Source organism: Pecten maximus, unplaced genomic scaffold (genome assembly GCF_902652985.1).
Source record: "Pecten maximus unplaced genomic scaffold, xPecMax1.1, whole genome shotgun sequence".
Lineage (NCBI taxonomy): Eukaryota > Metazoa > Mollusca > Bivalvia > Pectinida > Pectinidae > Pecten > Pecten maximus.
Window position 1 is genome coordinate 1,152 of NW_022979648.1, and position 25,288 is coordinate 26,439.

General features: G+C 36.6%; 4 protein-coding genes across 4 annotated transcripts; 3 read left to right on the plus strand and 1 right to left on the minus strand.

Annotated features, from left to right (window-relative positions):
• Nucleotides 1-214: 214 nt before the first annotated feature.
• LOC117319107 (bestrophin-4-like) lies at nucleotides 215-12,547 on the plus strand (the record flags this gene model as incomplete). Its single annotated transcript, XM_033873955.1, is given in 8 exon segments — nucleotides 215-292; nucleotides 2,824-2,976; nucleotides 3,298-3,378; nucleotides 4,991-5,142; nucleotides 5,708-5,848; nucleotides 7,187-7,772; nucleotides 10,278-11,023; nucleotides 12,380-12,547. Coding segments are annotated over 6 exon segments (1,116 nt in total), but the record flags the coding sequence as incomplete, so codon positions are not given.
• Nucleotides 9,375-11,033, plus strand: LOC117319108. Its single transcript, XM_033873956.1, has 2 exons — nucleotides 9,375-10,394; nucleotides 10,775-11,033. Exons 1-2 carry the CDS (start codon nucleotides 10,234-10,236, stop codon nucleotides 11,031-11,033), a joined length of 420 nt encoding a protein of 139 aa, XP_033729847.1. The 5' UTR covers nucleotides 9,375-10,233.
• A 3,688-nt stretch (nucleotides 12,548-16,235) lies between the features above and the next one.
• Nucleotides 16,236-18,896, plus strand: LOC117319109 (zinc finger MYM-type protein 3-like). The gene is made up of 2 exons (XM_033873958.1): nucleotides 16,236-17,483; nucleotides 18,807-18,896. The coding sequence occupies exons 1-2, from the start codon at nucleotides 16,236-16,238 to the stop codon at nucleotides 18,894-18,896; spliced, it is 1,338 nt and encodes a 445-aa protein (XP_033729849.1).
• Nucleotides 18,897-19,139: 243 nt separating this feature from the next.
• LOC117319110 (trehalase-like) lies at nucleotides 19,140-23,823 on the minus strand (the record flags this gene model as incomplete). The annotated part of the gene is made up of 2 exons (XM_033873959.1): nucleotides 19,140-19,494; nucleotides 23,591-23,823. Coding segments are annotated over 2 exons (473 nt in total), but the record flags the coding sequence as incomplete, so codon positions are not given.
• Nucleotides 23,824-25,288: the final 1,465 nt, after the last annotated feature.

A 25,288-nucleotide genomic window follows, 5' to 3' on the forward strand; every position in this document is an offset into this window, starting at 1 on the left:
TTACCGCTTGAGTTAATACCGTGCTATTTCTTCCTGTTTGCTAATACTTCAATTTATTGTTTCCCTTATTGTTAACAATGGCATATATTTGTCTGTGTGCTGATATTATTTATAAAGTGATAACATAGACAAAAAGGATTGCTATATGAGTTACTACTTAGGTATGTTTCACTGTAAGCAGTGTCTATACATAATGGTATATTATTTTCAATAGCAGCTAGCCGACTTCCGTGATAAGTGTTCCCTCTGCTTTGTGTACGATTGGATCACCATTCCTCTAGTCTATACACAGGTAAGTATAATCAGATATAAATCGCTTTATCTTAGTTTAACGTTGTGTTATCTAACATTTTTCATCACTATTTCAACATTTTATTGCACGAGTGATTTCATTTCTGTTAAACTACTGTTTAAAACTACCAGTGTAAAACTACAGGATGTGAGGTGACTGGAGTTCAGTGTTAAACTACTGGTGTGAGGTGACTGGTGTACAGTGTTAAACTACAGGATGTGAGGTGACTGGTGTTAAACTACAGGATGTGAGGTGACTGGTGTACAGTGTTAAATTACCAGATGTGAGGTGACTGGTGTACAGTGTAAAACTACAGGATGTGAGGTGACTGGAGTTCAGTGTTAAACTACTGGTGTGAGGTGACTGGTGTACAGTGTTAAACTACAGGATGTGAGGTGACTGGTGTATAGTGTTAAACTACAGGATGTGAGGTGACTGGTGTACAGTGTTAAACTACAGGATGTGAGGTGACTGGTGTATAGTGTTAAACTACAGGATGTGAGGTGACTGGTGTACAGTGTTAAACTACAGGATGTGAGGTGACTGGTGTACAGTGTTAAACTACAGGATGTGAGGTGACTGGTGTACAGTGTTAAACTACAGGATGTGAGGTGACTGGTGTTAAACTACAGGATGTGAGATGACTGGTGTTAAACTACAGGATGTGAGGTGACTGGTGTACAGTGTTAAACTACAGGACGTGATGTGACTGCTGTACAGTGTTAAACTACAGGACGTGATGTGACTGCTGTACAGTGTTAAACTACAGGATGTGAGGTGACTGGTGTACAGTGTTAATCTATAGGATGTGAGGTGACTATTGTACAGTGTTAAACTACAAGATGTGAGGTGACTGGTGTTAAACTACAGGATGTGAGGTGACTGGTGTATAGTGTTAAATTACATGATGTGAGGTGACTGGTGTTAAACTACAGGATGTGAGGTGACTGGTTTACAGTGTTAAATTACATGATGTGAGGTGACTGATGTACGGTGTTAAACTACAGGGTGTGAGGTGACTGGTGTACAGTGTTAATCTACAGGATGTGAAGTGACTGGTGTACAGTGTTAAACTACAGGATGTGAGGTGACTGGTGTTAAACTATAGGATGTGAGGTGACTGGTGTACAGTGTTAAACTACAGGATGTGAGGTGACTTGTGTACAGTGTTAAACTACAGGATGTGAGGTGACTGGTGTTAAACTATAGGATGTGAGGTGACTGGTGTATAGTGTTAAACTACAGGATGTGAGGTGACTGGTGTACAGTGTTAAACTACTGGTGTGAGGTGACTTGTGTACAGTTTTAAATAACCGGATGTGACGTGGTTGTTGTACGATATCCTATTTCAGGAATTAAAACATTCTGTGTACAAATTGATCAGACAAAATTATTATTACAGGATGTGACGTGACCAGTGTTAAAACTGTATACACAGGGAATGACATGGTTGGTGAACAATTTAATGTTCCTTGATGTGACATGGTTGGTGAACAATTTAATGTTCCTTGATGTGACATGGTTGGTGAACAATTTAATGTTCCTTGATGTGACATGGTTGGTGAACAATTAAATGTTCCTTGATGTGACATGGTTGGTGAACAATTTAATGTTCCTTGATGTGACATGGTTGGTGAACAATTTAATGTTCCTTGATGTGACATGGTTGGTGAACAATTTAATGTTCTTCATTCTTTGATGTGACTTGGTTGGTGAACAATTTAATGTTCCTTATTCGTTGATGTGACATGGTTGGTGAACACTTTAATATTCCTTATTCCTTGATGTGACATGGTTGGTGAACAATTTAATGTTCCTTGATGTGACATGGTTGTTGAACAATTTAATGTTCCTTGATGTGACATGGTTGATGAACAATTTAATATTCCTTATTTCTTGATGTGACATGGTTAATGAACAATTAAATATTCCTCATTCCTTGATGTGACAGGGATGGTGAACTATTTTATATTCCTTATTTCTTGATGTGACATGGTTGGTGAACAATTTAATATTCCTCATTCCTTGATGTGACATGGTTGGTGAACAATTTTATATTCCTTATTCCTTGATGTGACATGGTTGGTGAACAATTCAATATTCCTCATTCCTTGATGTGACATGGTTAATGAACAATTTAGTATTCCTCATTCCTTGATGTGACATGGTTGGTGAACAATCTAATGTTCCTTATTTCTTGATGTGACATTGATGGTGAACAATTTAATGTTTCTTATTTCTTGACATGGTTGGTGTATATTTTCATATTAAGGGATGGAGTGCGGTCGATGTACAACTTTGTTCGACAACATCTATATCACAGGATGTTGACTCAATTGGTGAACAAATCTATATTACACGATGTGCTACGATCGTGGTACAACTTTATATTACACGATGTGCTACGATCGTGGTACAAATTTATATTACACGATGTGCTACGATCGTGGTACAACTTTATATTACACGATGTGCTACGATCGTGGTACAACTTTATATTACACATGTGACGTGATTTCCTCATATTATAGGTGGTCACTTGGTCAGTCTACATGTTTTTTGCGGCGTGTCTCATTGGGCGACAATTTCTAGACACGAATCAAAACTACCCCGGCCACGACCTCGATCTGTACGTGCCTGTCTTTACTCTCATGCAGTTTTTCTTCTACATGGGCTGGTTAAAGGTAGGAAACTAGTCATATAAAGTTAATACCCTATTCTGCTGCCTTGGTATGACCCATCGCTTACTGCCATAATCACATAAGAGTTAAGTTTCCATTTCCTTCTTTCCTATTCTCTTAATTTGTGTATAGATGTATAGCATCAAACGACAAATACTGATGTCCCTAATAGGGGTTGTTTTATAGAGTTTATCTAATGGGTAATATTTAAACAAAAACAGACGACATCATTTTGAATGCATTACATTATTAAAAACATGAAACGCAAGGTAAAACTGAAGCAATCCCTGTTGTTAATAATAAACCCTGTTTGAAAATTCATAGGTAGCGGAACAGTTGATCAACCCATTCGGGGAGGACGACGACGATTTTGACATCAACTGGTTATTGGACCGACATACAGCGGTAAGGCTTTTTTTTTTTTTAAATCAATGTAACTATAGCTTCATTGGTCAAATACCAACCGAATCTCACCATCAATATACATATTGTACCGTTATACAAACAAAGTCATTATATCCACGAAATGTTGCGTCGAGTTCTGGAACATTTCATTCGTGACAATTACATTCTAGCCATGACGATAACAGGGCGAGAATCCGAAGACCAGACTCTACAAAACAGAAAACCCTATAACAGACTATCACATTGTCTATATACACTACGTATTAACGTGTTACAGTACTGACAGCACGACTTACTAAACGTACATGTATTACTCTATCCAAACATACTGTCGATACAATATATAAAATATATGATATAAAACTTTACATGACATAGTAATTAGCAAATACTATTTGCGTTACAAACACATATGAACATTAAATATCACAATATGTATACAATACATAGATGTGTCCAAGGTAAATGTTTTGATGTACACGTGACCAATATAGTACAGATCGGTATTACAACTATCTGTATATATACAATACAAAAGTAAAGTTACCTGCAATTGGCACAAAGTCTACAATATCCAAGGTCATACTAATAACTTGTAAAATGTTGTTACATCGGGACATTTTGTTTGTTTGGCCAGTGAGCAAAAAAGTACAGTCCGACCGTGTGGTCGTCAGTATCGGACAATGTCCAGGAAAAAGTACAGTCCGACCGTGTGGTCGTCAGTATCGGACACTGTCCAGGAAAACGATCCGGCGCCAAAACATCGGACAAATCCAAATGTTTATATATCTATGATGTAGGACAAAGGTTTGGACCACTGACCACATGATGGAATACGGGCGACGGGAATATAACAAAACGATATAACACTACATTATAAACACAACAATACTTAGAACAATTACGGAACAATTTAAATACAAACTATATCAAAACCAATCCTGCCATATAATAGTATGGGGGTAGTGTAAAGATTTTCAGAGAAGTAAGCGGGTGTTCAATATTGGTCAAAAGCTAGATAATCAACACAGATAATAAGACAAGACAAATCCGATGGGGCATGATTATTTTTACAAACAAAATATCCAATGGATATAAGTGAGGTGTAACAAACGTTAGAAAATATTGTCTTATATGGATAGGTGACCTAGCCTTCTGGTGGTGGAAGTGTAGTGCCTTTTATATTTATTTAAACTTTATGACATTATAACGTAGACCTATTCATTATCAAACACACCAATATAAATGTAGATACAAATATACATAATTGGGCCAAGTTAGAGGGCAATGGCGATATCATGCAAAGCGTGACCATACATCATAGAAAAACTCAAATTAACTTCATGAGTGTAAGATGTCTAAATATAATGTAAAACGTGATAACATATCGTGGTGATGATATGAGGACTGGAGTAAACGTGATAACATAATTATATCGCAGTTCTGTCACATTCTTCCAAATTGTTTCATATACAAATGAATTTAATAAACGTGAAGTGCAAATGATATGTTTTCTGGGAGCAAAGCAATGTGCGCCTTACCTCTTTTACACCGAAGTTTAGAACACATGTGCTTTAGGGAATTATCATCATGGATCCATTTTGACCAATAGGTGGCGATGACCCTAGTCGACTATATGTACGGTAAACACCCGGCCCTGATGAAGGACATGCATTTTGGCGAGGTAATGACAGAACTCCCATACACCGAGGCGTTCTTAGCATCAAGGAAACCAGTCTTCCTCGGCTCAACTTACAACCTCACGTACGATATACCGCATTGTTGTTAGCTGATTTACATGTACAATATCATGTCTCTTCCGATAAAAGCTCTGCTTTGTTCTGGATATTGTAACTCTTTTATTATTGCAGCTAAACATATCAGTTAATGGCACATTTCATGTGAGCTCTTATAGGTATATTTGTACATAGAACGAACCCTAATTAACTACCATACGGTCTTCATTATGGGGACAGAAAGAATGTTTTGTGTATATCAAAGGTAGCAAGTAGGAAGTGTTTCAGAATAAGCATTGTAAACAGTTGCACTGGTGATAATTAACTACAGTATATAATATATAATCCACTTCAGTCATGTTACACAATTTGAATGTTATAATTCAATTATTTTCCTGGATATTTGACTTGAGGGTTTGGAGTTTCCATAACAACGAATAATGTGAGATGAAAAATACAGCACTCTGCATGTTATATATAGTAATCGGTATTACAAACTTGCAACCATAACATCTGGTATTACACTTAGATAATTAGGAAAAGATGTGGCAAGTTAAGAAATATTGATAGGTTCTAGTATGTTTTATTTTCAGTGTACCAACATTACAGGAACAGCGGATTATATCTCCGGAAGAGGTTTTTATGACATCACAGCCAAGGCGACGAACGTCACATGGAAGTTACTTCGCTGGCTCTATGCTGAGTCTGCTAACCGGGAGGTCGTCTTCCCAGGCGTAATTATGAAATTAGTTCTTGTCAAATTATAAACACATCAATCAAAGCTACTTAACAATTCATATCATCCTAGCATCAAGCACATAAGTTGTCATAGATACACGTTCAATAACACAGTGACTGGCTTTTTAAATTGTGACCGCTGAGCGACTTAAGGATCTGCTACGCATGTTTTTTTTTTCACTTTTAGATAATGAACAACAAACTGTCAATTAAAAGATTACACGACGAGAATCTTTTTAATATTTCCAGTATTTTGCTCCAATATATCCCTTCGTTTAGAAATATAGTTGAGAACATGAGAAACACAACAGTTTTTTTTTCTGAACATTTTTTAAATTTTATATTTGGTGTTTTGGGGTAAATTGTCGTGCCGGACCACAGGGTCACGCCACAAGGGTATCGTTTTTTAAACAAAGTTATGCATTTTTATCCTATGACTCATAATATGTGAGGTGATACACCAGTGACAGGTTTATGAGTCATATATAAGGGCAACTGTTATCGGGTGTTTACAACACGATAGGCTTACCCGTATCGTGTTTATCAAATGTTTAACCGACATTCGTATCGATATGCCTATTACCATGACTCAAAACCTGTGGCAGGTTATGACTCTTTATCCTATAATAAATAACCTGTAACATATTTATGAGTCATGGGTAAACAGGCAAATCGAGTGTTTACAAAACGATACGACCACAGTGACATCACCCTGTAGAAGGTGACAACTTCCGGTCAGCGTACTAACTAGAACCGAGATGCTGTGCCATATTTTCCGGATTTATATTTAGAAAAGTGAAATATCAAAAGCTCGCCTTGGAAATTACCTGAATGTGGGCAGGAATGGAGTGAGATATCGGTGTCTGTGGTTGAATACTTTCCTTGGTATCACCCACCAGCTGTAAAATGACCCGTCTTGGAAATCTATTCCGCTGCATCAGTTCAGGGTCCGTTATTGTGTCGAGAACTTCGGTTCTGTCTTTGAAAACTCGCTCGCGTCTTATGTTATCTTTCTCTCTAACCGTGTTGAAAATAATGAATGCAGCCATTTTCCTACTTTTTTAAGTTAAGATGCATAAATTGAGAAAATTCGTAACTTAAGGGTGGTCCTAAGCTGTCGTAAGTTACGACGTTATTTTATTGGTAACTTAAGATACGAAGTTTAGTAGGACGGAGATTTAACGTAGTTTAAGGTTACGATACAAATCGTAACTTAAGATGCTTAGTAAAACGCAGCCCTGAACCTTTCAATAAGATATTAAAATATTCATGATTAACATTTCTAAATATGTGAAAGCTTAATTAATAGACGTGACATTTTTGTCTGATTGTAGAAGATCTCAGCTATACATGCCCCAGGACTATACAGACTATCGACATTTACCCAATGGCCACGCGGACCATTTTAATGGCCATCTACATCAGGATAGGTTTGTTTCGGTCGATATGGGCCTTCGTAATAAAGTTAAAGGGCAGGGAGAATTTTCATCGTGGTCCTCGGATTCGGAACTGCGCAAAGGAAATAGACTGGAGAGTCACTTTGGAAGAGCAAGATCTCATACAGACGCAAATGAACGAGATCTAGAAAAAGACTTGAGAAAAGAACGTCATCGGAAAGTAAGTTTTCCATTGAGTTTACTGAGAAGACTTCGTTCGCATTCCGAAAAATCTAGCCCCGGGAGTTCTAAAAGTGTCCAATATGATCATGAGCATGATACCACACCGGAGTATGTACCCTTACGACGTGCTACTATAATACAGGAAGCCAATAAACGTGTCAAACCGAACGTCGACCGAAACACGGAAAATGAGTTACCCTCTTGGGATGTTAAAACGAAAACATAGTGATTCATCAGAAGGAGGAGAATCAGAAGACTCTGTTCCAGCAGACATTGTAATGCAACAAACCAAACCATCACGGTATAGTTATTCATGTTTGTTGTATAATAAGTGTCGTGTAGTCATTAAGGTTTAAGCTTCTACATTAATCATGGCATGTGCTTGAGTAAATATCCACAGCGTATCGACTACTTGATAATACAAATACTAGCTAATCATGCTTTTTGGAACAGCTATTTGGGGGTATCATTACAGTATGATTATCAATATAAAACAAGGTCTAAAGGATGTAGGCATCATTTCTTTGAAAGCTGAGAGATCAGCAACGGCCACGTCGTGTGCCAATTTATCTCCAATTATTACAAAAAGAGTCATCTATCTACATTTGGACTTCAAAAACAATCGCAAGGAAGCAGAACATACATTATACATGTATTTTAATGTAATGTCTGCTTCCATCATCTTATTTGCTGGACAATTATTACCATTGAGTTGCTTTGTTCATACCTTATACGTACTGAACTAAAAGCCAAGGTTATAGTCTGATCCATGGTGTAATTGATCTGTGGGCAGAAGTACCTTGACTTTTGAACCAAGGACCTTGACCATTGATCAATTAACTCCTTGTTCAAGTTCAACAATCTTTGCTTCAAAATATCAAAATGGCAATAAGTGAAAAAGACATTTTTATTTTTAGCTTGACTTTTGAAAAAGTGACCTTTATCTCTGATCAAGGGACCTGTGTTTGCTTCATGTTTAATTCCGGCAAACATTGTTTCATACTACCATAACAAAATGTTCAACGGGCAAACGGAACATGATTTTAATTGACCTTTAGCTCAGATTACCTTGATATCTTATCCAGCGACCATGACCTTGGAGGTCAGTATCTCCTTGTATAAAGCCGACCAAGTTTGCTTCGTCATGTCATAATACAATAGTCATCAGTTTAAAGATACAAAATTAGACCTTCGCCTTTGACCTTGTGACCTTTACAAAAGTCGGTTGAACTTTGTTTTTAAATCCGACCAATATTGCTTCGTTGCTCTGTTTCCTTTTTCATCAGTGACAAGATAAAGCATTACAATTAGAACAAGATACCAGTCTTCTCACAACAATTCTCTATATAGAAGTATTTTGTAGGAGGGAGCAACTACGTTTGCTTTGCGACGTCAAATGTGCATAACAGGGTGGTCGGGAGACACACGCATTTATCTTTCACCTAAGTGGCCCGGGTTCGATTCCCTGATCGAACCTGAAGCGGTACAGGTTCACCAGCTCGACAACGTCGAGATTTGTCTGGGTACTTCGGTTTCCTCCTATACTAAGACCTCAAGAATGATTAATATAAGTTGATATAGCGTGTTTCATAATTGTGAAAGACCTTGTCTGTTATTGGGGTATTGTCAATAACAATTCAACACCTCGATACTTCAAAGATTACGTTTACATACGCTCTCTTTCATCACTGTCATTGCAAAATTGAAGGCTTCCATAAAGTAATTTGATTGGTTTATAGCCGTTCTTTTACTATAAAGTGAAGCTATCATAATCACACGAATTACATATGTTCTCTTCTGTCAAACTTTATCAATATAGTAAATTTTATAAAGTTTCAAGCAACTCAACAATTAACTCAAATTACAGCCTTCCCCGAAACCAAAAAAAAAAAAAAAGAAAAACAAGCAAAAAAACAACAACAAACAAACAAGCAAACTTATACATGAACAAGAAAATAGGAAAAGATAGTATGTTAGCTCGTTGTGTACATTATATACACATATAGGCAAGAGTTAATATCTATACATTGAAAAAGAAATTTAGATATTGAAAAATAAGTGCTCCCCAAAATTCACCTGAGCATATCATGTTTTAAAATACCCGTACTACAATGCAACGATATTCCCCGTTTAGCTGATTTACTTTTTAAGGAACCGGAGAAAAATATCTTAAAAGTACAGATTTTCAGCATCCCTGATTTGTATAGTCACTGGTCTGTAAGTTTAAGATGATATTCCGTAAATAATGTCTAATGTGATGTCCAATAATGTTGGTTTTATGCTTTCAAAGGAATAATTAAACGCAAAAACTTAAATAATAAAATATTGACGAAAAACACATTGTCTCGCTTCGTGACGTCTTCGAATTTGAGACAATAACTTATTCCCTAAAGCCCATGCCATTTGTAACTTTCTGTAACTGACTAACAGGAGTGAAATTGATATTATATCCAAGAACCGTTCGTACAACAATTGTAATGTTTGCGTGTAAATCCTTTACAAAAGGTCTAGTTCCCCCTACTAAGGCTTGCCCTGTATATGGGTTTATGTGCTTTAGAAGTACGCAGCTGTCTCTGTAGAAATTCCTTTCTCTTTTCATAAAAGAATAAACTACGGGCGAGTTAAGATTACTTATCACCAACGTCAGGTTCGCTACGGTCAATAAACTAATATAATTATCTATCCTCATTAGACATGCTTACTGATACTGATACTAATCCGACGCCGTTGGAATTTTATATAGGAAATGTTGTTGGAGTAAGATGACTTTTTTAACAGTGTTTGCATGCTCTTATATTCTTCCTAGTCGCCGTACTGTCCAGTTTGATCCACTAACCTACTTCAGCAACGATCCATCCATGCCTTCGCGTGTTCTTCTTCGGCCTTATACTCGTTCTCAGAAGCGAGCAAGGGATCTAGAGGGGTAATTCCTTACTCACAATGGCGAGCAAGGAGTAACAGATATATTACTCCTGAGGGGTAACGAACGACGCTTCTGTAATTATTTGTTATTGTTGGTGGAGGGCTGATAATAGGCTGGTGATAAGGTGGTGCTATAAGAATGGTTATGACGGTATAGTTGTTGGAAAAGAGCGGACACGGGATCATGGTGATGATGGCTAACTATGTGTACAATATTGGACCAAAAGCCTCCTGAATAAGGGGTCATATTGGTATCACTGCAAACACCAAATCATCTATCTGAAATACTTTGAAAAGTAAAAACGTGAAAATGGTCACACATTGAAATGTCTACATTATGTATTGTTTAGCGTGTTCATTTCTATTACTTTCTTTACTTAGTTTTACTGTAGAACACGTGCCGGACGGATATGACATAGAAGAAACAACCCATCGAAGAAACGCTCAGATTATTGAGAAAGCGATGACGGGGAAAGCTGTGTCTCGTGCACCGTTGCTGTCCGCCATTGAGGAAGGCGGCACGATAACGAGTCTGACCCAGATTCTGTCCAGCGACGATGAGGAGGAAGCTGGAGAGTCGGGCAGGATGGAACTTATTCCGGAGATTTATGAGGAACAACAGCCAGACATGTTAGTATGAAATATGGCAGTATAACATACATTTTACAATAAAACAGCAAAATGAAAGTCTTTATAATAGGCATTTTCTATTTCCACAGTCTATATTGCCGGCCAAAATAAAGATTCATATATACTGTACTGTATAATTTCAATCATAACACACAATAGCCTATTAGTTTTAATTCATACATCTTTAGATATAGCATACATGAAAGCAAGAAGTCAAACACAAGCACTTTTTAAACCAATTAAATGGCATGATGGAAAAATGAGGAGAAAAACCTGTGCTAGTTTTTGTTCTATGATCTATTTTAACAAAATGTATGCCTTTTCAAAAATCCATTTTTCAAAATGGCCGCCGGCTTCTCATTGGTTGAGGCTTATCCGGAGAACTCCTCCTAAAGTACTACTCCGAATTAACGAAATTTGGTATACATGATCAGTATAACATGTAGTTCTGCATCCCACTTCGTTTTGGAGTAAAAATTCCAAAAATGGCTATATCTCGTCACCTAGCGAGTAAAATAGCTCAAAGTCATTTGAGGTCAAATGTCACTTTTTTTCGACTTTGGATCTTGTCCGGGGCATAACTTCCGTGTTATTTCACCTACGTTTAACCAACTAGGTATACTTATGTTTTTTTGTTTGTTTTTGTTTTTCAAAATATTTGTTGTCCGCAACCTGAAATATTCTTCCTGTTGTTCTGCTGGGAAAACTAGTTTAATATATCTATTGAAGTTCTGTCGGAAATAAATGGGAAATAAATAGGTGGACTCCTAGGTCAGGCAGGGGACTTTGTATTGCTGCTGTAACACTATCCATCCTTGTTTCCTAGAGGAATGTCTCAACTGAAAATTGAGAATTTAACTTTCCTTTTTCATCTGTGTTACAGGCCCATAATGGTTCAGAAATATCTACTGTTTGGGTACTGCCTAAGTAAAAGCAAATTCACATTGATAATGTAAATATTTTGTCGTACTTCAATTTCGTCTTTGTTCCAGTATGTAGGACTATATACATATACGTTAATCACATAATACAACAGATTCTTAGCAATATGAATTTTTTAATAAGTTATGTGGACGTTCTCTTAAGTGTTAAACATATGTTAAACGTTCTAAATTCATTCATTTTATCATATTAAGTTCATGCGCGCTTTCGTTTGTGCGTGGGCCGACGCACGCATCGTTCTTAGCCAAATGGGATGTGGATTATTATTGCCAAGGTTCCCACAGGCTATCATCCAGGAACAAATACAATCCTTCCACTTTGTAAACTTTTTTTTTTCAATTTCATCCGAGACACTCGCTCCCTCATTCTATGAAATCTAAATCTGTCCCTATGTTTGTACTATTTTTTTTCCAGGAAACATGAAAGCGAGGCAGCAGTTCCTGCTGAATGTCCAAGTATCATCATACCCACCGTTACCATAGACGATTACTCTTAAACGTACATTAACCATTGTATATCTCGTAGATTATGGATTTGCTTGTTTACAACTGTTTTATGTTAATAAATCATTTTTTGAAAGAATATATACACACATTAATTTATATATTAAAAATGTCAGGCTCACAGTTAATATTAACTCCGGGATTCTGGTGGTGATGCAAACTAAGTAACTAGAAACTCTATTAGTGGTTATTCGTATGAGCTTCAAAGGGTAAAAAAACAATAAAGTCTTTTCGTGTCTTCCGGGGGAATGACGTTTTTGCAAAATAATATACAAGGTATTGAAGTACAAATACCTGTTAACAAAGGTACATAAACAGGCGTAATCACAATAATGACCCGGGTTAATACGGCGAATCAGATAATTTACATAAGCACTTGTGCAGTGATATGAGCGGTAGAGGATAATATTATTTAACTTTTACTTTGGTGATGCTCAGCATTTTAAAGACAAATTATATAAGGTGCTTAAATCTGAAATTGTATGATAATTGTCTCATGTAGGAAACCAAACGGAAACTTCTTACCTTTGTAACTAAACTACGTAATGAATTGCTAGTTTGTCGTATACGCGTTTTATATTGATTTACCTTATTAGATTATTAGTTTGAATAACATCAATATTGTCATGTTTATTGAGCAATGGCGCAACCTTTACCTACCATGACTAAAACCTGCTGAGGGCTTATTGAATTTTATTCAACTCACTAGTTTGAACTATGTTATTGAACAATAAAATAATTTGTTAGAAATATATAATGTTATTGATATATTCGCTTAAGGTGACAAAAATCTCGGCATATACTCAATATTTGTTATCATTTCTATCAAACGGAATCAAACATTTTGTGTTGTGATAATCCTGTATTATTGTTGTAATCATTCCTTTCTGCACATACAGTTAAATGCATATCGCCATTCGCCCATATCTCGTTCATTATGCTAGGAATTGTAACATACAAAGGAAAGGTACCATCAAGAAAGACGTCGAATCCGTTCGTAGAGACACGGCCGCGGATACTCCATCCGAGGACGGTGGCGTGTTCTTGGTCGGACCAGGTATTGTGAGGTGGTCTCCATACATGGCTAGCAGATCTAGCACAACTCCGTTTGTCCACCCGAATCCCTCCTAAAAAAATCCTTTTGTGTTATTATTTACATTACTTTGGAACCACAGTGTTCATGCTTATAGATAATAACACTATGCGCAAGTATGTTTTCTATCATAACTAATACATATCGTGTAACAACGCATTGACTGAAAAGCATTATATCCTGTTTTAAAATTGCCTTGAGACAACATAACACAAACTTGATTAAAAGCTAGACTTACCTTTGTCTTGTGACGATACAGAACAACACATCCTAGACTTAAATTTGTTTGTTGATGACACAGAACAATACAAGCTTGACCTACAAACACTCCTAGACTTAAATTTGTTTGTTGATGACACAGAACAATACAAGCTAGATCTAAATTTGTCTCATGACGACACAGAACAACACAAGCTAGACCTATAGATACCCTGGGACGACAAAGAACAACACAAGCTAGACCTACATATACCTTGGGGCGACACAGGACAACAAAAGCTAGACCTACATATACCTTGGGACGACAGAGAACAACACAAGCTAGACCTATGAATACCTTGGGACGACATAGAGCAACACAAGCTAGACCTACACATACCGTGGGACGACACAGAGCAACACAAGCTAGACCTACAAATACCTTGGGCGACAGAGAACAACAAAAGCTAGACCTACATATACCTTGGGACGACAGAGAACAACACAAGCTAGACCTATGAATACCTTAGGACGACATAGAGCAACACAAGCTAGACCTACATATACCTTTGGACGACACAGAACAACACAAGCTAGACCTATATATACCTTTGGGCGACACAGGAGCGAAACAAGCGAGACCTATATATACCTTGGGGCGACACAGAAGCAACAAAAGCTAGACCTACATATACCTTGGGACGACACAGAGCTATCTACGTAATACAGAACAACACAACTAAGCCTTAAAACTGCCTGGGGACGAATGACACAGAACACCACACACTAGACTTACAACTTACTATTGGACGACACAAAACAACACGAGTTAGACTTATATAACTGTATGGGAAAAGATGATGCAGAACAACACAAGCTTGATTAACAACTTTCTTGCGACGACACAGAACAACACAAGAGCTTTTGCTTTTCTGTTTCGTCTCAGTTGTTAGTGTAGCTTGTGTTAGTCTGTGTCGTCCGCAGACTGTTGTTAGTCAAACACTTGCTACCTGGAGATGATACCTAACTTGAAGCATTAACCCCGTTTTTCGTTGACTGAGAATGCATATGCCTTGTCAAGTATCGATTTCTGCGTTTAAACTAGACATTGGGATGAAAAGTAAACCATACATACATTAACTGTAAAATAGTTCTAATTTACAATTTATATGTTATGTGCGTGTATAGGAAATCCCCGCTTTTCGTTTTTGCAGCTGTTAATGTCAACTCAAAGCAGGTAAATCATGTACATTTTAAAAGTATCATTCTACTTAATATATCTTCATACATTTCATCACATTTCAACATAAGTTCAAACTTAATTGTAGAATTAGTTATTATATTAACTAAGAAAAGTATATCTACCTGTACGTCATATTCTCCTCCCGCACCTCTACTTCCGGGATGTAATGCGCTGTACTAAAAATTAAAACAACATACTAAATGTATTTAACAGTAGGCTTATATACCTAAACGCCCGCCTGGCAAATATATTGGGTAAGTTGCAAGGGTGTTTATTTTATTATACACCGAAAAATGTAGTGAATAGTTGTCAGAAATCAAGGAAAATTGCACATGCAAAATATTGGTCACCGAAGGTAACTGGCCAAAGGCAACTTTGGTAAACTTTGGTAAAAAAAACCGTTGCTCTAAAAAATAAAATAGACATTGATGATTACTGTGTTAGTCATACATGTTAACCGTCATCTGCCCCTGTGAGACTTAACCTAGCCAGAAATACATATACTGCTGGGCCTCATCGTTTCAATCGGTTTAATGGCGCAATAATGGTCGGCCCGATACCCTGACAGGATCATAGTGACAAGTCGTCTATCAGATATATACTTACCTGGATCGCAATGTATTAACACCTAAGGATGCGAAATGTAAACATATTATACATATTCGTCACAGTAGAAGTACGTCAGGAACTTCAAATCTTTACCTTTGGATCACCAACACGTAGTGCATATTATATGGCGTGCTAATTATCTTATATATAATATAGTGGTACAAATGACGATGGAAGACAACTTTAGGTATATATATATATATCTATCATATTTTTTGTTTGATGTTTCTTAGCTATACGCATAAGCTATATTTTGAACTATCGCATGGCTAAAATGACTATTGAACACTGTGACGTTTCGGAATTTAGTCCTACCATTTCAAGCGTCGAGGTCAATCATATGTTAACGCTGCCAGGTGACTATCATGACAATTTTTAGGCTTTCTAAGTGTGTTTTAGTGATTAGATAATGAAACAAATATATCAAGGGTGTCTGTGCAATAATCCATTTTATCATATGACTACCGTTATATACGGTGTCATAAACCCATCACGTAAATTTTCTTTATGACACTAGTGTAATAACACCTTTCGCCAGCCTACATACGCTGATTGGCTGGTTCCGTGAGAACTGTATTCATACGCGTGGGAACGACCTACTTCTTTTTACTACGACTCGTAAAAATGGCGACTAGTAAAATGACAAAGTTTAAAGTTGGCGATGAAGTCAGGATTGACAACAAAGGCAAGGGCCGTATTAAGAAGCTACTGGAAAACGATGAGTACACTGTTCAGATTGAAGGAATCGATTTCGAGTTTGATTGTACAGCCGATCGGCTTGTTTTAGAAGTTGAAGTCGGGTCTGGGGTTGTAAAGCAGACGACAGATCAGGTCACGACAGGGGCAGGGCAAAGACATATTCGCATAGACAACAGTGATATCGATGATTTTGTAAACAAACAAGCAAACAAAAACACTTTGTCAAAAACTTTTTATGATTTGAAGCTTCTTCGTCAGTTTTTGAGCCTGGAAAATGAAAATCGTGAAATTTATCAAATCCCACCACAAGAATTATGCCCCCTCCTTTGCAAATTCTTTATAGGAATACGGAAACAAGACGGTTCCAATTATGAACCGAGTTCGCTGCGTGGTTTTATGAGTTCGTTTGACAGGCAATTGAGACGGTATGATTATGGTTACTCTGTGGTCAGTAGTGTTGAATTTGGGAAAGTCCGAGAAGTTCTGACAGCTAAACAACGGGAGCTTAAGGAGGAAGGAAAGGGGAACAAACCAATGAAGGCACAACCTATTTCAGACGATGAAATTGAAACTCTGTGGGAACCGGGCCAGCTCGGATGTAGCAACTCTGACAGTGTGATAAACACACTATGGTTTTTCAGTACTGTCCATTTCGGACTACGTGGTTCCGATGAACATAGATCAATGTATTGGGGGGATATTAATTTGTGCCGAGATGTGTCAGGGGAAGAATATCTTGAATTTGATGAAAGACAAACTAAAACGCGGCAAGGAACAAACCCGAGGGACGTCCGCGCTGTAAAACCCAAAATGTGGAGTAATTCCGAGAACCTAGAAAGGTGTCCTGTAAAAACATACAAATTCTACAAGAGTAAACGTCCTGCAAGTTACTGTGAACCAAGTGATCCCTTTTACATAGCCACACATACAAAACAGGGAGCATTGAAAGGCGAAGACCAGTGGTTTAAAAAACAGCCAATAGGTGTAAACAAACTTACCCAAATAATGAAGAAAATGGCCATAGCTGCAGGTCTCCCAGATGACAAAAAACTTTCGAATCACAGTGCCCGCAAACACTTGGTTCAAAAACTAAATGACCAGAACATTCCTCCGAATCAGATAATCCAGATCACTGGACATCGGAATTTGCAAAGTGTTAACAATTACAGCCATGTAAACGACACCCAGCATAAGAACATTTCACGAATCCTATCCAACACAACGGTTACTCAGAATAACATGGTGACACTGTCGTCGACAAACACGTGTAATGTCAACACAAACAACACTGCCAACAAATCGGCATCCAACGTCGCTTTTCACGGCAGTCTGAACACAATGTTCAGTGGGAATATTCACGGTGGAACATTTTACATCTCCATAAACTCCCGCGAGGACGAGGATAAACAAAAAGCAGTGAAAAGGCGCCGTACAATGGTTTTGTACGACAGCGACAGCGACTAGACATTGTACAACGAAGCCTCCGTTATCGCGCCAAGTGACGTCACGGCTTCGTCACATCAAAAACAGTCGCTCGTGTTCTTTCAAACTAAAATATTTTCGTCATTGTTTCAAACACCAAGGACAATTTATCTATTATAGATTAAATGAAAAAATGCTGAAATTTTGTTTTGAGACGTGTATTTAATAAAATGAATCCTTTTCAAGAGTCAGTTGTGTTAGAACTATTTCTTCTCTCGTCGGTATAATTGACCTACTTCGAAGGTTCGGGTGATTTGGTTGAGATGTGACGACTCAAGGCAAAAGAGAGAATCAGTTTTTGATGGGGAACGATGAAAGAAAACGTCATATGATAAAAAGAATCTGTCATTCGTTTCCCTTCATATTAGATTTATGATACTCGTTTAGAATTTTTTATTTTTGCTCGCCAGAGGCTCGCAAAAATAAAAAATTCAAAACTCGTATCATAAATCTAATATGAAGGGAAACTCATGACATATCCTCTATATATCTTATTCTTGGTTCTGGTAATCGTCCGATGTTCTGTTCATATGCCTTAGTGCCGACCATCAGTGTGCCATTGAAACGTTCTTTTTTTAAGAACGCCGATGTGGCGCAGCGTGTAAGCTGCAGGTGTTTCAGGCTAGGCGATTGGGTACCGTAGATCGTAAGTGCCAGGCATGATCAGTGAAAGAGTCATAAAGTTGTCTTCCTTAGTTAGTTAGATAAATATACATAAATTCATCACAGTACAACTACGACAAAAATTCCAATCTTCATCTTATACATTTGTATATCTCACATTCCATCTATGAATGTTAAAGTAAAGGACATTAGTCTCAGAGATAGAAATTAATTTAGGATACTACTGCTTTCATACTCTACAATAGCAACAATCTTTACAATTGTAATGATGATTGTTTATTTCCCCTATATCCTGCCTGATAGAAAAGAACATTCTGGAAGAGGGATAAAGAGAAATAGATATATCGAGGTGCGCGTTTCTTTGTATACGTAATGTATATGTATTTGTAGATGTATCTGATGAGTGGTCACCTGCAGACTGGACATGTGACAATTCTGACGGACTTTGATACAAGGCGATGTATCCGTAACACACATTGATTGTGTACCTCTGTACCTGCAGTTATTCACGGCATGTGTTAACGTTTGTTTTTAACATCTTCGATCAAATATATCTGAAGAACGAACCCAGCTGTTATGTTATTTAAAAAAAACATTTTAAAACATAAATATAATTTATCAGATGTTACATACATCCGTCTAGATTTTTCAGCATAAACCAAAAAAAAAAAAATGTATTCATATTACGTCTCAAATTTAAATTTTATAGCAAAACCAATCAATTCTAATGTTCAAATACGCGATTCTTGACATTTCTGTAACTTTTCTTTTGTTTTTTTTTTTTTAAATATTTTTCTTCAATTTTACTTCGAGCAAATACCGAGCAAAGCCGAATGTTTCAACAGTTTTTGACATTTTTTTCAAAAATAACCCTGGTCCTTTCCCAGCCGAGGTAGACACTGCGGACCCACTTCTGCGCATTGGTAAATGCAATGTTGGTCAATGAAGGAGTAGCCGCGTTGGCCAGACCAACTATCCACACGTGCTGAAGAGGAGGCCATGCATTAGGAAAGTCCCACTGCTGGCCGGTATGATGAAGGGAAGTCGGTATGCCACCAGAGAATTCCAGCTTGTTGTCCTATACAACATATGAATTTTATAAATGGAAGTCAGTAATTGAGATTGTATAGACCAATGAAATGTATTATTCAGTCGATCATAGAACAAACACTGCCCGTAACTTTGCTTTTATGTTAAATGAAAACGTATTAAAAACAGTAAACAATGCAGTGACTATGTCAACGGATTATTCGCAGTGCTTACAAAAAGATCTATTCCTACCACTCAGCTACTTGTATTACATTTTTAGAGACCGAAGAGAAAATGATTTATCTCTTATCATAGACATCATATTTAGATTTCTACTAGATATCAACTTGAAAATTGAAATACCTATTTTTTGCTTTCCTAATCATGTTAACAGATGTATTACGTACACGTTTAAATTCTAACCAATCTATTTCTCTATTTCTTAGTTTTGCCTTATCATGCAGTTTTTGTACGTTTAGTAATTTTCGTTCTAATATCAGATTTTTTGGAATACCTCATTTCATATATTTTATCAGTTAGCAAATTACATGGATGATCTATATCATTAGTGTCGAGACACGACCAGTCGGTCTCTTTTAACAATGTTCTAAACTGCTCAAATTGGCATATTTATACATCCATATTTTACGTGTGAATGACTTTGATATAACGTTAAGAACATTGAAAATGCCATATACAGGACAATGATATATCATTGGTTGATCCAGGAAGGATTCTTCAACGGACATTGTATGTCCGATTTAATATTGAATTATTTCTTACAAAAATTAGGTCCAACAACGACGAACTATCTTCTGTTACCTTGATGGGAATGATTTTGTAAAACATTTACATTGATGTCACCCGTTATTATTACATCGGGGATATTTATGTTAAAAGACTTGATCCATCGATAGTTCAATTATATTCCAGAGATGAACATTTGAAATCGGGCGTCTATAAAAAGGACCAAATAAATACCTTGACTGTTTTGAAGCTTTTCTCAACCCACACACTTTCTACGTCCCCTACTTCAAGATCATTTCGCCTATTTACTATTAATTTGTCTCAAACATACACAGAAATTCCACCCCGTATTCGATTATCACGGAGGAAACAAAAAAAGGTTTTGAAAGCCAGGAAGTTTTAAAGACGCATTATCATCTGAATCACTGCGCCAGGTCTCAGAGAAAGACTACATTCCCTTAACTCTGTATGTAATATATCTATTTCCGGTTTCAGACTTTGGACATTCAAATGGACAAAAGACAAATTACTTTTATTCGAAAAACCTTCCGATTTTTTGAAGAAGTTGAAGTGTCTATATCTGCAGGTAGCCCAGGGTTTAATTCAACATCACCGGACTTGAAAAAGAGCCAGATAGTAGCAAATAATGATAATACCACAATGAGAATATATAGATTAATAGAATCTATCACGGGGGTTGAGATATCCTTGTTCGCGGAACAGACCCGTGATTGATTGTTTTTCTCACATACTTGCTACCAAACGTAAGTTTTATGAAAGTTTTTCATCGCGCCATCTTCACTGCTCCTTGAAATGTGCGTCAAAATTTATGACGTCATCATTTACGACTTGGTTACTCAACGTAAAATTATGACGTTACGTTATTGTGAGCAGCGTCATATAGCGCGTGCCGGCTGTCTTCACCCACCCTGTGTAAGATCGATTTACTCTTCTCCCTAGCAACCGCCGGATAACCCTGTGAAGTATGGGAGAAAATAAGATCCTGCTTGCTGGTGACTATGTATGTTAGGGTCGTTGTTTTTTACCTTTGGACTCTTGTCTAGAAATATACGATATGCAAGAGGATAGGGATAACATTGACACCTTATTAAAATTACAGCATAATTATCAAGGCCTCGTCATAGCAAGGTATTACATGTACATTTCTTTCTCTGTTAGCAATATCATGAAAATGACCCACTCTCATTCTATCCGATATGGTATTTATTGACATTTAAGTAATACTAGGGTGATAAACATTGGCTTGCTGAACGAGAGTATGTCTATTCCAAATGATTTCGAGACAGTCTTGCAAAAAGAATGATATTCTAAAAGTATCCATGAAACATGCGTTTGTACAAATCATATTTGCATTCGGGACAACACAAAACTCTAACATGGGGAGAAAATGTTAAAAACTGAATTGGATACATATAGGACAGAAGGGATGGGAGAGAAATAGAAAACAAAGAAGAAGAAAAAAGAAAAAAAAAGCGGTCGGGTTCGGAGAAATCCAATGGACAGATGGATGGGGAATATAGCATGTAGCTATCCTTGCATTTGAAACTATTGACAAGTTCGCGCAAATTAAAGAGACACAGAGAGAGAAATGACATGTAAAGCGCGTAATCGATTTTGACAACACGTTAGATATATATACTTTCAAAAGCAATTAATAGCGAAATGCAACGTGAAAGCTGATTTATCATATAGTTGTCAGTGTAAAAGATAACGAATACAAAGTTCCCATACATTATCCAAAGAGAATTTGACATCTATAAGGTGCTATCAAAAGAGAATACCAAATTCGTATTATAAACAAAACAAAAAGGGACATTAAGTCGACGGATAAGAAACATTTGCAAATGACAGCAAATGCAGAGTGTGTTTTTAGAAGTTTATGCAATTGCTGTAGAATAAAATAACGGATTCTTGCAGTCGACAGTTTATGCATAATTACAGAAGGAAAAATTCCTTTGTTTGAGTTAGCTGTACATGGCTCCCGTACAATGGGAAAAAAAATATATAAAGTAAGAAAAAAATATTGAATTATTGTCATCGAAATGGATAGCAAATTGGATACAGATTTCCAATACAATATTCAATGGGATCCTAAAGTGGGCAATCTTAAAAAATGTCGCTATAGATGAAAACCAAGTTCGCATACAAGAGTATAATATATGTATATACGTACAAATGATACCCAAACGATATTTTGACAAGAGATAATTCTATGTAATTTATGAAGCCGATAATCTTTTTAATTCTGAGCAACATAAAATTCCAATACATTAAAACCCAATGGGAACATCGACAACACGATTTCAGTGCAATAACGAACAGAAGCCTACAAAAAATGAAAGAAAAAAAAAGAAAAAAAATACAGAGTAATGAAAACAATAATTTATATAACCCAACACGAAAATAACGGGTACATAATACACATGCAATAAACGACCCGAATTTTAATTCGACAACATATGTAGTTGTTATTGCATGAAATAACTATAACAAATGGCACTAGAATCACTAAGCTATATCCAGCGAATACATCAATCACTTATAGTAGTTGTTGCTTCGCGTATAATGTTCACTTTGCTCACACCTCGTCGAAGGTATCTCCTGCAAAAGTGCTCGGATACTAATTACCAGTGAATCGAATTAGCGAAAGCGAAAAAAACAATAGCAAACATGTTGCATTAGTAATACATATCAATTTTAGTCAAAAAAGTTATTGCAAAATCAGACAAAACAGTAAACATATTAATAAGGTACCATAGTATGTTGTTTTAGGAAAGATAAGTAAAAAAAAAAAAAAAAAAACATCCATTCACACACAAACCACATGACTGGATTCATGACAAAAAAAAAAAAAAAAAACCTAAAAGGACATTATGAACCCACAGTAAAACCGGAGATGAATTAAAAAGTTCCAGGCTTGCAAGCATCCCCCTGCTCTACCTACAGCACCCGTCATTGAGCTCACACCGGTGATATGAACAGCAACCACTGATATTACCTATACATACACGTCATATTAATATACACTGCGACTAAGGTAATACCTGCGTTCCTACGCCTTTTCGTCGATATTTGCTTGTCAGAGAAATGAAAGCAAAGTCACCCAAACTATTTCGTCCAAGGAGTAACGTGACAATTAACATATTGTTTCGAGATAGAGTGTGTCGTCTCGGATAGAGTCTGAATGCTCTAAGGTAGAGCACTGTTTCTGGATTGAATATAATTTTACTTGCGTATGATAAAAAAACACCATCCTTTCTGAAGTAATTAAAATGATTTTAAAGGCATTTTTTCTTGAACACTTTGGAAAGTTAATATTGCAAAAAAATATTTTGTAGGAGATAGTGTGACTGCCCTTATCAAGCTTCAAGTTATACCTTTATATAAGAGGTCACAGCGGATAACTGGTGTTTGGATAAGTTGTCATCCTGGTGACCACATCCGGCAAACAGAGGAAATATGTTGGAAACATAAAAGTTCTTCCTCGATCTATTTTGAGTGAGGGAGAAGTCGAACCACATACCAGCCTCCTCGTTCCATAAGACATTGTTAATAGCTAAACGGCGTCTCTCGTTCTTCTTGGTATAATACTCCGCCTTTGATGCATCGCCTGCAAAATAAATGGCATTTTAGCAACTATTCATGAGAGGTTCTAACTCCTCCTAGAAGAAAATTACTCACACGAGTTAGATAGAAACAGTGTCATCAGGAACATGTAATAGATTCCCGTTCTGTATTTGGATAAATGAATTCCATTTTTCTAAGTTTATATATAATCTTTGTTTTTATCTTTTTATACATGCATGCATATACTATAACAAGTATCGGAAAGAGATGACGTCTATAGATAGCGTGTTAGTGGCAAGGCATTTCGTTTTATTGTCAATAATGATTGCCCTTTGTTTTTTCGCCTAGAAAGTCAAAATAAATATTGAAGCTATTTTTAGATTTCTCACCAAATCCTTTTAAAATAAAAAATTAACAAACATTTTATAATAACGATCTTCACGATATGATTGACATATTTACATCCATTGAATAGCCAACGCATCTACCAGATTCTAGTGTAAAGGTCTTAACTGACAATCGGTCAAAGACCTCTTCCAAATCGATGATGCTCAACCATCACTACATGTTTGAAAATATCATATATTATTCTTTAGAAGGTCTAAGATGAAAAAGGTATGTTAACCAAAGAAAGCGACCAAAGTCATTCTTGACGGAAATAACAACAATTCACTTGTTGAAGAAGTAATACATATAAAGGCGCGACAGCGAGTGTAATAATTCACGCAGTTTTTAAAAATGTAACACTGGCCTTAATTTTGACACGCGATTTTGCCTATGCAACGCTATGTCATTAACTTGAGTATAATGGTAAAGCGTTGTCCGTCGGTCCGGCGTAAACGTTTGTTTTCGCTCGCATCATGATTAAAGTTGTCCTCTATCCTGCTGCTCATTAGTGTATTCATGTTAAATACACATCGTTACATATTGTTACAACGTCAACATCTACCAACTTGTATGTATAACTGAAAACGTTCTGCATAATACAGTATATCTTTGAAAATTATCTTCAAATGATAGATGTAATCAGTTATGCTTCGTTGCAATGGTGTAGTGATGTTTGTTTCTATGTCGCCTTTCGATATTAAAAACATGGAAGAGTTCCTATAATGGGACATGAATATTAACATCGATCGTAATTTTTCCAAAAGTGCAACCTTATGTTCATCTTAAGAAAATATGAAATGATATTTTATGGATAAGAAATTAATTCATTTATGTAGATATTGTTGTGCACCCGAATGATATTTGTGACAAATATGGGATCAGTCCGATTTTTATAGCCAAAACCGTCATAGTCGGGCCTTTCCAGGCAATAAATCAACATTTTGAAGGGAATCGTTAAAATCAATCACATGCATAGGACCTCTCAGAGGATTATTGATATTACTGTTGTTGTATTTACCAGTCACTTGACCTCAGTAAATATGCGAGAGATCAGAAAAGGGCCGTCGTTATAAGAAAGACAATGTGTACTTTCATTAAAGTGCTTATTGAGCACGTAAAGC